The 12477-nt window shown below is 42.0% G+C and overlaps 1 protein-coding gene across 1 annotated transcript; it reads left to right on the top strand.

Moving 5' to 3' along the window:
- The first annotated feature begins 7911 nt into the window (after nt 1-7911).
- LOC310953858 (keratin, type I cytoskeletal 13-like) lies at nt 7912-11226 on the top strand. The gene is made up of 8 exons (XM_083923099.1): nt 7912-8417; nt 8868-8950; nt 9066-9222; nt 9348-9509; nt 9659-9784; nt 10458-10678; nt 10804-10817; nt 10925-11226. The coding sequence occupies exons 1-8, from the start codon at nt 7989-7991 to the stop codon at nt 10972-10974; spliced, it is 1242 nt and encodes a 413-aa protein (XP_083779225.1). The 5' UTR covers nt 7912-7988; the 3' UTR covers nt 10975-11226.
- The last annotated feature ends 1251 nt before the right edge of the window (nt 11227-12477 follow it).

Below are 12477 nucleotides of genomic sequence, written 5' to 3' on the forward strand. Positions count from 1 at the left end.
ATACTTTGTGTCTGTTTGTGAGAGAAAATGTGGGCCGGCCTTTGTGTGGGAACATTCTGACAATTGAATACATTCTTTATTATTATTGCATTAAAGGTACTATATTGTGAAAAGTGAGATATCATGTCTTTTTTTAATTATTAAAAAGCATGTTGAGGTGCTATGAAAGTCTTTTATTTTAGTATAATATGAAGATCATTATACTCTATTTTATATTTTCAGAAATTGCACCTTTAAACAAGCGACCGGGACTTCCATATGAGACCTTTGATAAGTCCTATAATATTCATTAGACACAACAGTGTTGTGCTTTGAATCTCATATTTCTTACCCACCAATTTCTTTTGTATACACTGTGACTTGATATCTTGGTGGGAAAAAAAAGTTTTTACTACTTTCATAACTCCATTAGGTGTGGCGTGGGGACTCCTGCACAGAACACATGCTCAGTTTCCATGATGAGATTTTTTGCAGTGACTATCACTAGATGGTGCACTTAGGCTGTGATTCTCACCTGCACAGCTCAGACCTCTGTTGTACAGGAAGGGTGCGGCTGTTTGATAATCTTTTGCATTCAACTGAGAGATGTTTCAACCCCTCAAACTCTCTTTCTCTAGTCTGACTTGTGAACTTAGTGTGAGTTTCATTTGTATCATCTCTTTTACACCATACTATGAAACCTTACACATGCACCCTTTGTCACAGCCTCAGTACGTGATTTATACATTTCCATATCCAGAACAAACTCCCTTCTAATATATCGTTATTGATTGTACTATTGGAAAGAGCCATGGTTGGTGTATTATTGACCCAATAGGGATGAATGAAAGAGTTTATTTGCACAAACTGATAATTCAGTGTACAATAGGCAGGTGAATGTTTAACTTTGGCTGCAGAAACCAATCCCACATTGATAGGACCAACACACACGCACACAAACACACACACACACACACACACACACACACACACACACACACACACACACACACACACACACACACACACACACACACACACACACACACACACACACACACACACACAAACAGACAGACAGACAGACAGACACACACACACACACACACACACACACACACACACACACACACACACACACACACACACACACACACACACACACACACACACACACACACACACACACACACACACAGGGGGACACACACACATGTAATCTGACCTCTCAGCACATTTCACTGGTTGTTCAGTCCAGGACCTTTGTCAGAAATTATGTATGCTGGGATGTGATTGCACAGTGCATGCTGAATCGCTGAGCAGGATGTGATAATGCCTGTGGAGGGGTGTGGTACATCAATTGTAGGCTCCAAGGACTGTGTTGCTCCATTACACGCTCACATCTGTGATTCATTGTTACAAACTCTGCACAGAGCTGCTCCTGCTGCTGTTTGTGCAATCAAGGGCGTATCACAAAATTCTGGACCCTGTACATTCTTTATGGACCCCTCGCTGCATTCACAGCTATAGTATCTTTGCTTTACTCAGTCCCCTTTACCCTCCTAGTCAGACTCCCATGTATGCACCATTACATATTTCTCAGGATGTAAAATTCAGAATAGATTTTAGTTGTTGGTTCTTGAGCAAGAAAGAAATGTTTAACTTTTTATACAGGGTTGAAATTCTCACTAAAAGTCATATGACTTTGTAACTTATTTACAGAAGTCATAGATGGACAAACCCTCTATTATTGACTTGGCAAATACGCAGTCACAGAGTTCAGTCCTGGTTAATTGCTGTGCCAACGTTTCCAGAATGTGGTGCAATGGGTGGCTCATTGGTTACTGCACATATTTAGTGCTGTTTGTCATTTGTTTTTATGCCCCAAATAGAATCAAGACAACACATGTTACTCCAGGGGTAAAAAAATAATCCATTAATTTACATCTATATTATTTTTCTCATTATAGTTTGCACTTTTGGCACAGCGGTGCTTCAAGCTAAATGCTTATGTTAGTATGCTAAAATGCTCAAAATGACAATGCTAACATGCTGATATTTAGCAGATATATAATGGTTACCATATTCATCATCTGAGTTCAACTTGTTAGCTTGCTAACGAATGCCAGTTAGGTGGGGTGGAGTTTTTTTCACCTGCTACACAGATTCCATCTTTATAGCTGGCACTGAATTAATTAACTGTATCGTTTTAACTACACATTGATTTGATTGATTGGTTTTAATGCGAAATGTAAAAACAACCTCAAGCTTGCTCTGCTGCCTCACACTGCATCAGGTACAATGAGGTATTCAATTTAACTATGTTTCATTGTTTCTTTTAAAATTGCACCCACCTGTCAGTCTAACCCTCTAACCCCCCAACCCTATAGTTGTTAGTTGTCAACAGGGAAATTAGCTATTGAGAGAAAAAAAGTTTTCATACCAGTCTGTAAACATCTTTATTTCTACTATAAAGCTGGGAGTTTTAGCATGGGGGTCTGTGGGGATCGAAAGCCTTCTGGAACTGCAGTTTGTTGCACTTCTGCGTTGGCTTCATTTCTCAGCCCCAGAGGAGAAAACAAGCACAATGCAGTTCCTTTTGGAGGTGGGGCAACCAACTCTGATTCAGTCCAGGAGAAGCAAACCTGTTTCCTATTATGAACAGTACTGTTTACTATCCACAGTGTTGTAATAATTACCTCTTATGAACATAACTTTCTGCAGGCGTAACTCAAATTATCTACCTACACTCATAACAATGTGCATTATGATGAAAATCCAACTGTTAATGAGGTAAAGATTACGCTTTTACCTGTAGGTGAAAATTGGATGAGCTCCGTTTTAGCACACTGAGCTTCAATGTGCTAAAACAAAGAACAAAGGTGCACTCATGTGCCATGTTGATACGACATGACATGATGTGCCAACTTATTAAAGGAAGTGACCGGGTTATGAAAGACATGGGAACGCCAGCCAACTCTCATTCCCACTGCACGTAAAAAAAAACCCAAACACATGGCGAGGACACTGTATTCGTCTGCACTCAGGTGCAGGAATCCAAACCATCCAGACCTCAAGACAATAGACGAGATTCGAGCATGAGTGGTGACACATGCACTCTGACATCCTCGTGTAGTTGCTATGCTGCAAACAAACAGTGTCGTTCACTGATGTTGTTTTGAGACTATGGTAACTTTGAGGTGACAACAGTTGACTTCCCTTCATGTATGTAGACTCTCTTTGTTTTTAGATTTAATAGATACCATTGACCTATTATTTATGGCTGAATGAAGGAAACTCAGAACAGAACATCATGGATAAAGTATTCAACCGTTATGACCGGAGATAACCGCCTTGTTACAGTTCATTGTGAGGCTACTTCACAGTGCCACAATGGTGGTTTGGTACAGATTTATAATATTTATAATCTGTTTTTCATTCATTTTCATCCTCTTTGAAATGTGCTACATACCTTAGTAATTACAACAGAGTACACTGTAATAAATTTATTACAGGACATGACACATTACACAATAATTAATGAGCTGCACCGTGAAAGGGAAAGTCTATGCTTTACTAAAGGCTGAAGTCCGTTTATCTTATCTTCAGTTTTACTCAACATATTTCGGTAAGTGGGGTTAGAAGTAGGGAGAAGTAGGAGTAGTATGTCTACTGAGTCCTACAGTTTATTACCCATAATTCATTAAAAAGTACACCACATAGGACAAGTGTAGACACTTATAGAATATAGATATAGAAAAAGTGAGACGTAAAGCTCTCAAAGACTGATAGGATTTAACGGTCTAGATCAGTTATTAGGTATCTGATACTATGTTTATTCTAAGCCTCAGAGTTACTGGAAGTCTTGCAGGTTTGTTTTGAGTAAAGTTAATATTTAATATCACTGTCTTTGCTCTAAATCCCTCAGAGCTAGATACAAAAAAAGTATTTTAATCTGGGGTTGAAGCTCTCATGAGAAGCTGTTAACCCACAGTCATTACACGTCTTACTCATTCACCAGAGTAATTACAATGTAACTGAAAATAGTTGCATTGATACTTCAAATAAAAGACATGAAAAAGACAAAGTGGTAGAGTCAGTCAAACATGTGAAGGAATCATGAGATTGGGTTTTAGTGAAAACACCCAACTTTGGGCTCCAGCCACGAGGACATGAAATAATTCACTTGTCATTGTCTTCATCCTACTGTACATTCAGAAGACAACCCATCGATGTATCTGCCCATCCCTACCTGTTACTCAGCACCTGTGCAAAGATTGCCACTGATTAAGATGCAAGGAAGTCTCAGCACAAAAAAGTTCTGTAGAGCTGTGATTAATTCATTTGCATGATGTGTTGTGGATGACAGACAGTAAACTCACCTGGCTGTAAAGATTACACAGCTCCCACAACCAGCAGCACCTCCCAGGGTTTTATTTATTTTCCACCCCTCTAATCTCCGAGTGGGAGTTTTTTCTTGTTTTTTCTCAGCGAAGGTCCTAGTTTGGAGGAGGCATTTTTCACTCACTGTTTTCATAATGTGGGTGATGACAGGCCTGCCTGCACTATACATAACAGTGATTAAGGGCTACACAAACACATTTGACTTGAATTGACTTGTTTTAACTCCTATCAAGGAAAGATCCACCTGGGACCCATGTACTGAACATTTTGATCTTCGACCCATATAGTATTTTTAGACTGTTTCAACTCCCTAAACCACAAGATGCTTCTATAATGATCTATTTTATGATGTAAAAGTTATTTCCCTAACTATGTAAAGAAGTCAAAAATAGTCAAGAATAATACAGAAAGGAATGAAGCTGGCGTAAGATGCTACAGTGCACTCATACTTTGAGTTGTCGGAGTCACTTGGGAAATATGCCCTCATGCTCTCTTGCCAAGAGTTTGATGAGAAAATTGATACCACTCTAGAGAGGATACACTAAACGTGAAGCTTGAGCCAGTCACCGATTAGCTTAGCTTAGCATAAAGAGTGGAAACAGTCTTGGCCAGCCACAGTGATTACCTAATTTCTCAACTGGCAACCTCAAAATGACAACCACACTTTAGCTCTAAATCTATTTTATTTATATTTTGTCAATTTTATACTGTAGTTTTTGTACAGATAAAACAAAAGAACTACATATACCTTGTTAATTAGTGAACTTGAGAGGTGTACCTCTCGACAGAGCCAGGTTAGCTGTTTCCCCTGATCCAGTCTTTATGCTAACCATCTCCTGACTATAGATTTCTATTGGGAGACTTGCCTCACCACTATAACCTGCAACGTGAGGGTAAAGCAATAAATAGTTAATTTATTTTTCAATAACAATCATTTCCTACTGTAATATATCAAGTGGAACATATTTTTTTACATAAAAGTGACGCCATAACTTTCTCTGTCTCTGAAGCTACAATGCCTGTGTGTGTTTCATACCGGGGTGTTGTATTCTTTTGCTTCCCGGCTGATAGAAAAGCTAGTTGCTGGATACTACATCAGGTAAGATAACGTTACATTTGTGCATGGGACATAGCTAATGCTAAGTTACCTAGCTTGCTAGCAAGCCACGTGAGGAATATTGTGCGAGACAAGAGATGCCGTTTTACACGAAACTAAATGGCAGTACGACAGACATACAACAAATGTGTGTCATGGCAATGTGGGCATTGTGTTCAGAGATCTGCCGAATGATGCGTAACATGCGTTTCACTTTCATCACGCTGGATTAAAATGGGTGAAGTATCTCTTTAACAAACATCTTGTAGAATTCAGGGCGCTATTAAATCGGGAACAAAAAAGATATTTGTCTCACAACGTAGGTTACATATTTATTCCAAATAAGGTCCCAGGGACAGCGGAAGGGGAGGGACCTCTCTGGTGAATTGCCCCCCGGGGACAAATAAAGTTTTTTGAATTAAATTTGAATTGAACACCATTGTCAGCCGGTCTGTACAGTGAGTTAACACTGTAATAGCTCGCACATCCAATAGAGTGGCAGAGTCCCTCTCCCCTAATACTGCTCCAAATAACACCAAACCTCTGCAGTAACATGGTTAGCCACATAGAGAGATAGAAGGCAGGTTGTTAGTGACTCTCCGGAAAATCTGCGTTAATAGTTCATATACGAAAAAAATGGTCTCAATGGCTTATTTGATGACCCAATTTGCCTAAAAAGACCCTTGGATGATTTTACATCGGAATTTCACTTTAACTAAAGGTAGAGTAAAGGTTAGGAAGTTGTGTTACTGGTTTGCATACAAAAAGTAAGGCTGAAATGGGTCTTTAGTTTACACTTTATTTTTTATTCCAGAAAGATCCTCTAATTTGTCCACCAGAGTCAAGAGTGTTCAAGAGTAGCATGGCGACTGACCCCCATGTGCCTCCATCACCTCACCCAAGACACCAGATGTTACGTTACAAGAGCACGGAAATTGGCCAGAGCCCAACTCTGAGATAAGGACACACACACACACACACACACACACACACACACACACACACACACACACACACACACACACACACACACACACACACACACACACACACACACACACACACACACACACACACACACACACACACACACACACACACACACACACACACACACACACACACACACACACACGCACACACACGCACACACACACAAAATCCCTTGAAGCGCTCTCATTCCTCTCACAGGCCACGACACTGACCAAAACTAACAAAATGGACTACGCACACACACACACACACACACACACACACACACACACACACACACACACACACACACACGCACACACGCGCGCGCGCACGCACACACGCACGCACACATGCACATACACACACACACACACACATGCACGCACACACACACACACAGGCACACAGACCAACAGGATGCAGGACTAAGGGGGGATGTTGTGTGTGATATGGTGAACAATGGGTTCTGATGAATTCCCTTAAATGGGTTTGACTTAAAATATGGAAAACAACTCTTGTTTGTGGTTCAAGGCTACAAAATCTTCATGCAGCTATCAATCAGTTATGACTTAAGTAATTACAAGTTCATTTTATCTGGTCGACCACGCCATTCATATGAATGTAGCATTTAATAACATACCAAAGGTTGGAATTTAAAAGTCGTCTATCACTTGCCTTCTATCTCTCTATGTATCTAAGATAACAACTGTCTGAAACTTAAATTGCTCACACTGTAAGAGTATATTGCTATGAATCAATAATGCTACGAATAATTTTGCAAGCAAATCATTTGTGAAACCACTTTGGTAATATTCAAATTATTGGTTATATAATGACTGAGACAAAATGTTCAGACTGTAACGCATCCTTGTCATCATGGGTTATACTGATGAAAGATATTATTTGCAAACAGCTTAATGTGAATGTTGACTCATGGCGGGACACTAAAACAATAACTCACCTTTTTTATTTGCATTAGGATACAAAAAAACGCTAAGATCAAGAATAGGCCTGCAGGTATTTATTAAAGCATACACAATTATACATGCAGATAGACACACACACACACACACACACACACACACACACACACACACACACACACACACACACACACACACACACACACACACACACACACACACACACACACACACACACACACACACACACACACACACACACACACACACACACACACACACACACACACACACACACACACACACACACACACACACACACACACACACATTCCATAACAGTTTCCTCACAGGAGTGGAAAGAAACCGAACCCTGGTCCTTAAAGGAAAACAAATGGAGGTTCTGCCAAGCCCATGGCTGAACTAAAAAGGAAAACTCCCCCTCCTCCCCCTCTCCACCTCCCTCCTCCCAGCCCTGGCCCGCCCCAGGTCCAGCACTATATCAAGAGCCTGCCTCCCTCTATCCATCTCCACAGTCCTGCTACAGTCTACAGCTGTATAACGGTCCTCTCTCCTCGTATTCTCTCTCGACCAGCAGACAGTCAGCCATCATGTTTTTCAACCAGAGCATGGTTGGTGGTCCCACCATAATGAGGCAGAGCCGCAGCTACACAAGCTCTGCTCCCACCAAGGCTCACAGTGTGTCCGGATACAGCTTAAGAGGAGCCCCACGCATCTCCTCTTCCAGCATGCGCACCGTCTCCTCTGGGTTTGGAGGTGGCATGGGAATTGGCATGGGAGGAAGCGGTGGGTTTGACCTGTCCAACGCCCTGGACCAGACCTCCGTGCATATGAACGAGAAGGCCACCATGCAGAATCTGAACGACCGTCTGTCCAGCTACCTGGAAAAGGTCCGCTCTCTGGAGGCGGCGAACGCCAAGCTCGAGGTGCAGATCAGAGAGTACTACGAGCAGAAAGGGCCTGCAGCTGAGAGGGACTACAGCAACTACTGGGCCATTATTAATGACCTGAAGGACAAGGTATAGTGTGCACCAGCCTTGGCAGCTCAAACACCAGACACAGTCAAATGTTTGCTGTGCTGTTAATGATTATCGTGGGAGGGTTTTAAAGGGGTTGAGTCATTATAGACATAACAAGAGTCTGCATGATCCCTTATGCTCCAGAATACTTTATTCTTTAGATGGACAATTAAGGATGATGTATGCTTTGTAAAAACTCAAAATAAACAAGGAAAGATTGTCAAATGTGTAGGGGAATACTGTGCATGGCAATATGACTCAGTGTTGTAGCTGTGGGACTACAAAGGGTGATGCTTCTGGTGCAGCTGAGAAGCACTGCATGGGTTAACTGAAATATGGCCGACTCCTTCAGAGCAAACCAGCCTACGCTACTGTGTGTAAGTTCACTGTGAACTATTCAATTGAGAGTTTTGCCTTCTGACAAAGTCCCATTGTTATTCTTCCCCACAGATTGCCGCTGCCACCATCGGCAATGCCAACATCCTGCTCCAGATTGATAATTCCAAACTGGCTGCTGATGACTTCAGAACTAAGTAAGCATGAATCTACAGTCTTCTGTGGATCTACATCATGTTTATGTCAAATAAGAAAGCTTAAAGGTTATAGCTGTCTCATATCTGGTGTTCTCTACTCTCGAAAATGAATTAGATTCGAGCATGAGCTGATGATGCGCCAGTCAGTTGAGGCTGACATCGCCAACCTGCGTCGTCTGCTGGACCAGACTACCCTAACGAAGGCTGATTTGGAGATGCAGATCGAAGGTCTGCAGGATGAGCTGGCCTACCTAAAGAAGAATCACACAGAGGTGAAGGATGCACGCCCTCTAGCTATAATAATTGCTGCTATGACAACAGGAGCATGCTTCATCACACCTGTAGAACTCTACCAATAGATCTTAATTGTGACTTCTTTTGTCCACTGGTTGTTTAGGAGCTGGCAGCAATGCGCACTCAGCTTACTGGCACAGTCAATGTCGAGGTTGATGCTGCACCCCAGCAAGACCTCAACAAAGTTCTGGAGGAGATCCGCGCCCAGTATGAAGGCATCACTGACAAATATCGTCGCGAGCAGGAGAGCTGGTTTAATGAGAAGGTGAAAAGACTTTACCATAAACAATCACACCCCAAACAGGCTACAAATGACTGGGTTTACTACCTCAAGAGTCGAACCTGTAATTTTCTGTGAAACTAAGATGAGTAATCAACAGTACTTCACAACTGTGTCTTTGTTTCTCGCTCTAGTCGGCCGTCCTGTCCAAGGAGGTGGCTGTCAGCACAGAGACAATCCAGACGACCAAGACAGAGATCAGTGACCTTCGGCGCACACTGCAGGGCCTGGAGATTGAACTCCAGTCTCAGCTCAGCATGGTGAGGAAAAAAAAAGACAAAGAAAGAAAACACTGAACATAAAACATCTGTTCACATCTCACTGATCTTCCCTTATATGAGCAAAATTCCCGGATCACTGTCTTGTCAGGGGAAATGGAGAAACAGGCAGTGACGGAGGGTGAAAGGGCAGAAGGGAGGGGAACAGAAAAGAATGAAGGGAGGGAGGGAAAGATAAGAGTGATGGGAGCTGTGGAGAAGGGAGGGAAAATATTTCACAGACATCTGCTCAAATCCTGGAAGACATAAAAGAGCTTGAAGAAAGCTGAAGGAATGCTGAACTGGATGACCCAACAAATGTTACACTCATGTATCTGTTCCCAGCTGGAGTAAAACATCTAATACTCACTGCAAAACAGAAAAACGCTACCGTGCAACAGTGGAAAAGCTACAATACATATACATATGCATTCAAAACCTAAACATATGCCTCTACTAATCATTTCTTCATAAGAAGAGACAATGTTTTACAGATACAGACGTGCTTATGTGTATGTCTGAAATATAATCCAGGGCGTGGTTGGTGGATTCTATAGCTTTAAATTGTCACAAAAGATTAACTACAATTAACTGTTTTGCAAGTATGAACATCAAACTATATATGCCTAAGTTCATGTGCATGAATTGAGCTCTTTTTCCTTCCACTCTGTCACAGAAAGGGGCTCTGGAAAACACACTGGGAGAGACAGAGGCTCGTTACAGCAGCATGCTCGCCTCCTTCCAGGACACAATCAACATGCTCGAGACCGAACTAGCCAACGTGCGTGCAAGCATCGAGCAGCAGGGCCAGGAATACAGGATGCTGCTGGACATCAAGACCAGGCTGGAGCAGGAGATCGCAACCTACAGGAGCCTGCTAGACACAGAGGATTCCAGGTGGACGCAATGATACAGGAGCATGCCACCATTTAGACCAACATGCAGTCATTTATGTTGAAAGTAATGCACATCCTTCACTAATAGTATTCCATTACTCTTCTCTTCCCTCTTTGACATTCTAGACCTTTTTCTACAGGTGAGTGGCAGCTGTTTTAACGAGACATTACATAACAACAGTACAGTCAGTTTAATACAAGCTTGAAGCACTGCCATCATGATTTTTTTCCTTCTTTTTTTTCACAGGCGGCTCAAAGACCACAGTCACAAGCACCACTGTGCGCACATCCAGCTAAGAGGACTGAGAGCTAAGAACTGGCAGGACAGGCTGTTCTCAGACACACATACACACACACACACACACACACACACACACACACACACATGCGCTGCAACTAATAAAAGCTGTTACACGAGATGAGTGAAACTGTACTGAAAAAGAAAAGGAGATGTTGAAAGTGATGCCTGTGTAAAAGAGAAGAAACCATTGTGTGTGTGTGTGGGTGTGTGGGACCTGTCTGAAAAATAAATCTGCTGGTGAATACAAATGTTGTTGTGACTTTACTTGTCGTTCAGAAAAGAACGGACCGTCCACATCTTTTCATTTTTTTAAACAACATCACTGTTTATACAGTCGTCATGGCAACTGCAGGGCAGTCCGGGAGGTGGGATGTGGAGTTGCGGAAATCTGTGTTATGTAACAGGGCTGTTGTCAGGAAAGGGTGAACAATGGTTAACAGCTCCTTTTGTGGAAAGCATTAGGATATAGAGAAATGAGAGCTCACGGAGAGCTATGCTGAACTGGAAGCTCTCAGAACTCAAACACGACAAGAAAACTTGAAGAAAAGTGCAATTTATGTGACCAAATAAAGTTAATGACCCTAGCTTTGCCTGGAGAGGTTTTTTTTAACAAGACACACCCAAATGGTTGACTAATCTTTGCCCTGGAGGCTTTCAGCACAGTGTTACATGAAGTGTGTCACCTAGTAACAAGAACACACACGGCTCAGGAGAGATGCAAACACTGACTAAGTGAATATAGAGAGTCATTGTGGAAACAGGTGCTGTCAGTGCTGCACTTTGGCCACTTTTAAGGACAATGATTGATTGCAAATGGCCAATGAGCCGTTATGATAAAGTATTGCGAAGGGTGCGGCTCCTCGGATGATGGTGATTTAATGTATGTTTTGTGTGAAAGAGACGCAGGGAATTGTTGGTGCGGTGTGTGTTTGTGTGTGGGAGAGATAGAGATTAGAGATAGAGAGGGAGTAAAAAGAACCACTTGAGCCTTTGCACTCTGTCCAGGTCAGCGGTTATAGCCTCTGAAATTACAGTGAAATCCTGTGAAGAGTTCAGAATTCTCAAATGATGGTGTAATGTTAGTTTTGGAGAGGAGAGAGATTACAGAGAGGATCAAATTGCAAAATCCAACCCCCTCTGAGGAGCTTCACTCACCCATATTTGGACTCATTTTGTTGCACATCAGGTCTCCTCCACACTGTTAAAATGATAGTTGATGACCAATCCCCTCCAGTTATGCTTGTAATTTGACATGAAAAAAGAACCAGAGGTCGTACAAAAGATGTTGCACCAACATTAGACCATTTACTCAGATCAGTGTTTAATGCAGCAGGCCTGTCAAGAGCAAACCATGCACAGCAGTATTGGTTTATGAGCAAACTAATGCCTCATGACTTCTATGACTTTCTAACCCCACTTATATAACAATTTTTTTATAGCAGCAATGTTCATAGTGACAGTCCGAATCCTTATTAAAGTCTAATTTCGGCATATTTGCA

This window comes from Echiichthys vipera (assembly GCF_963691815.1).
Source record: "Echiichthys vipera genome assembly, chromosome: 2".
Lineage (NCBI taxonomy): Eukaryota > Metazoa > Chordata > Actinopteri > Perciformes > Trachinidae > Echiichthys > Echiichthys vipera.

Bases quoted from the DNA above. Each gene is read 5' to 3' on its own strand.
- LOC310953858 (XM_083923099.1), top strand. From the start codon at position 7,989: ATGTTTTTCAACCAGAGCATGGTTGGTGGTCCCACCATAATGAGGCAG. The intron at 9,223-9,347 runs GTGAAGGATGCA...CTGGTTGTTTAG, and splicing joins TAAAGAAGAATCACACAGAG to GAGCTGGCAGCAATGCGCAC. The intron at 9,510-9,658 runs GTGAAAAGACTT...TTCTCGCTCTAG, and splicing joins AGAGCTGGTTTAATGAGAAG to TCGGCCGTCCTGTCCAAGGA.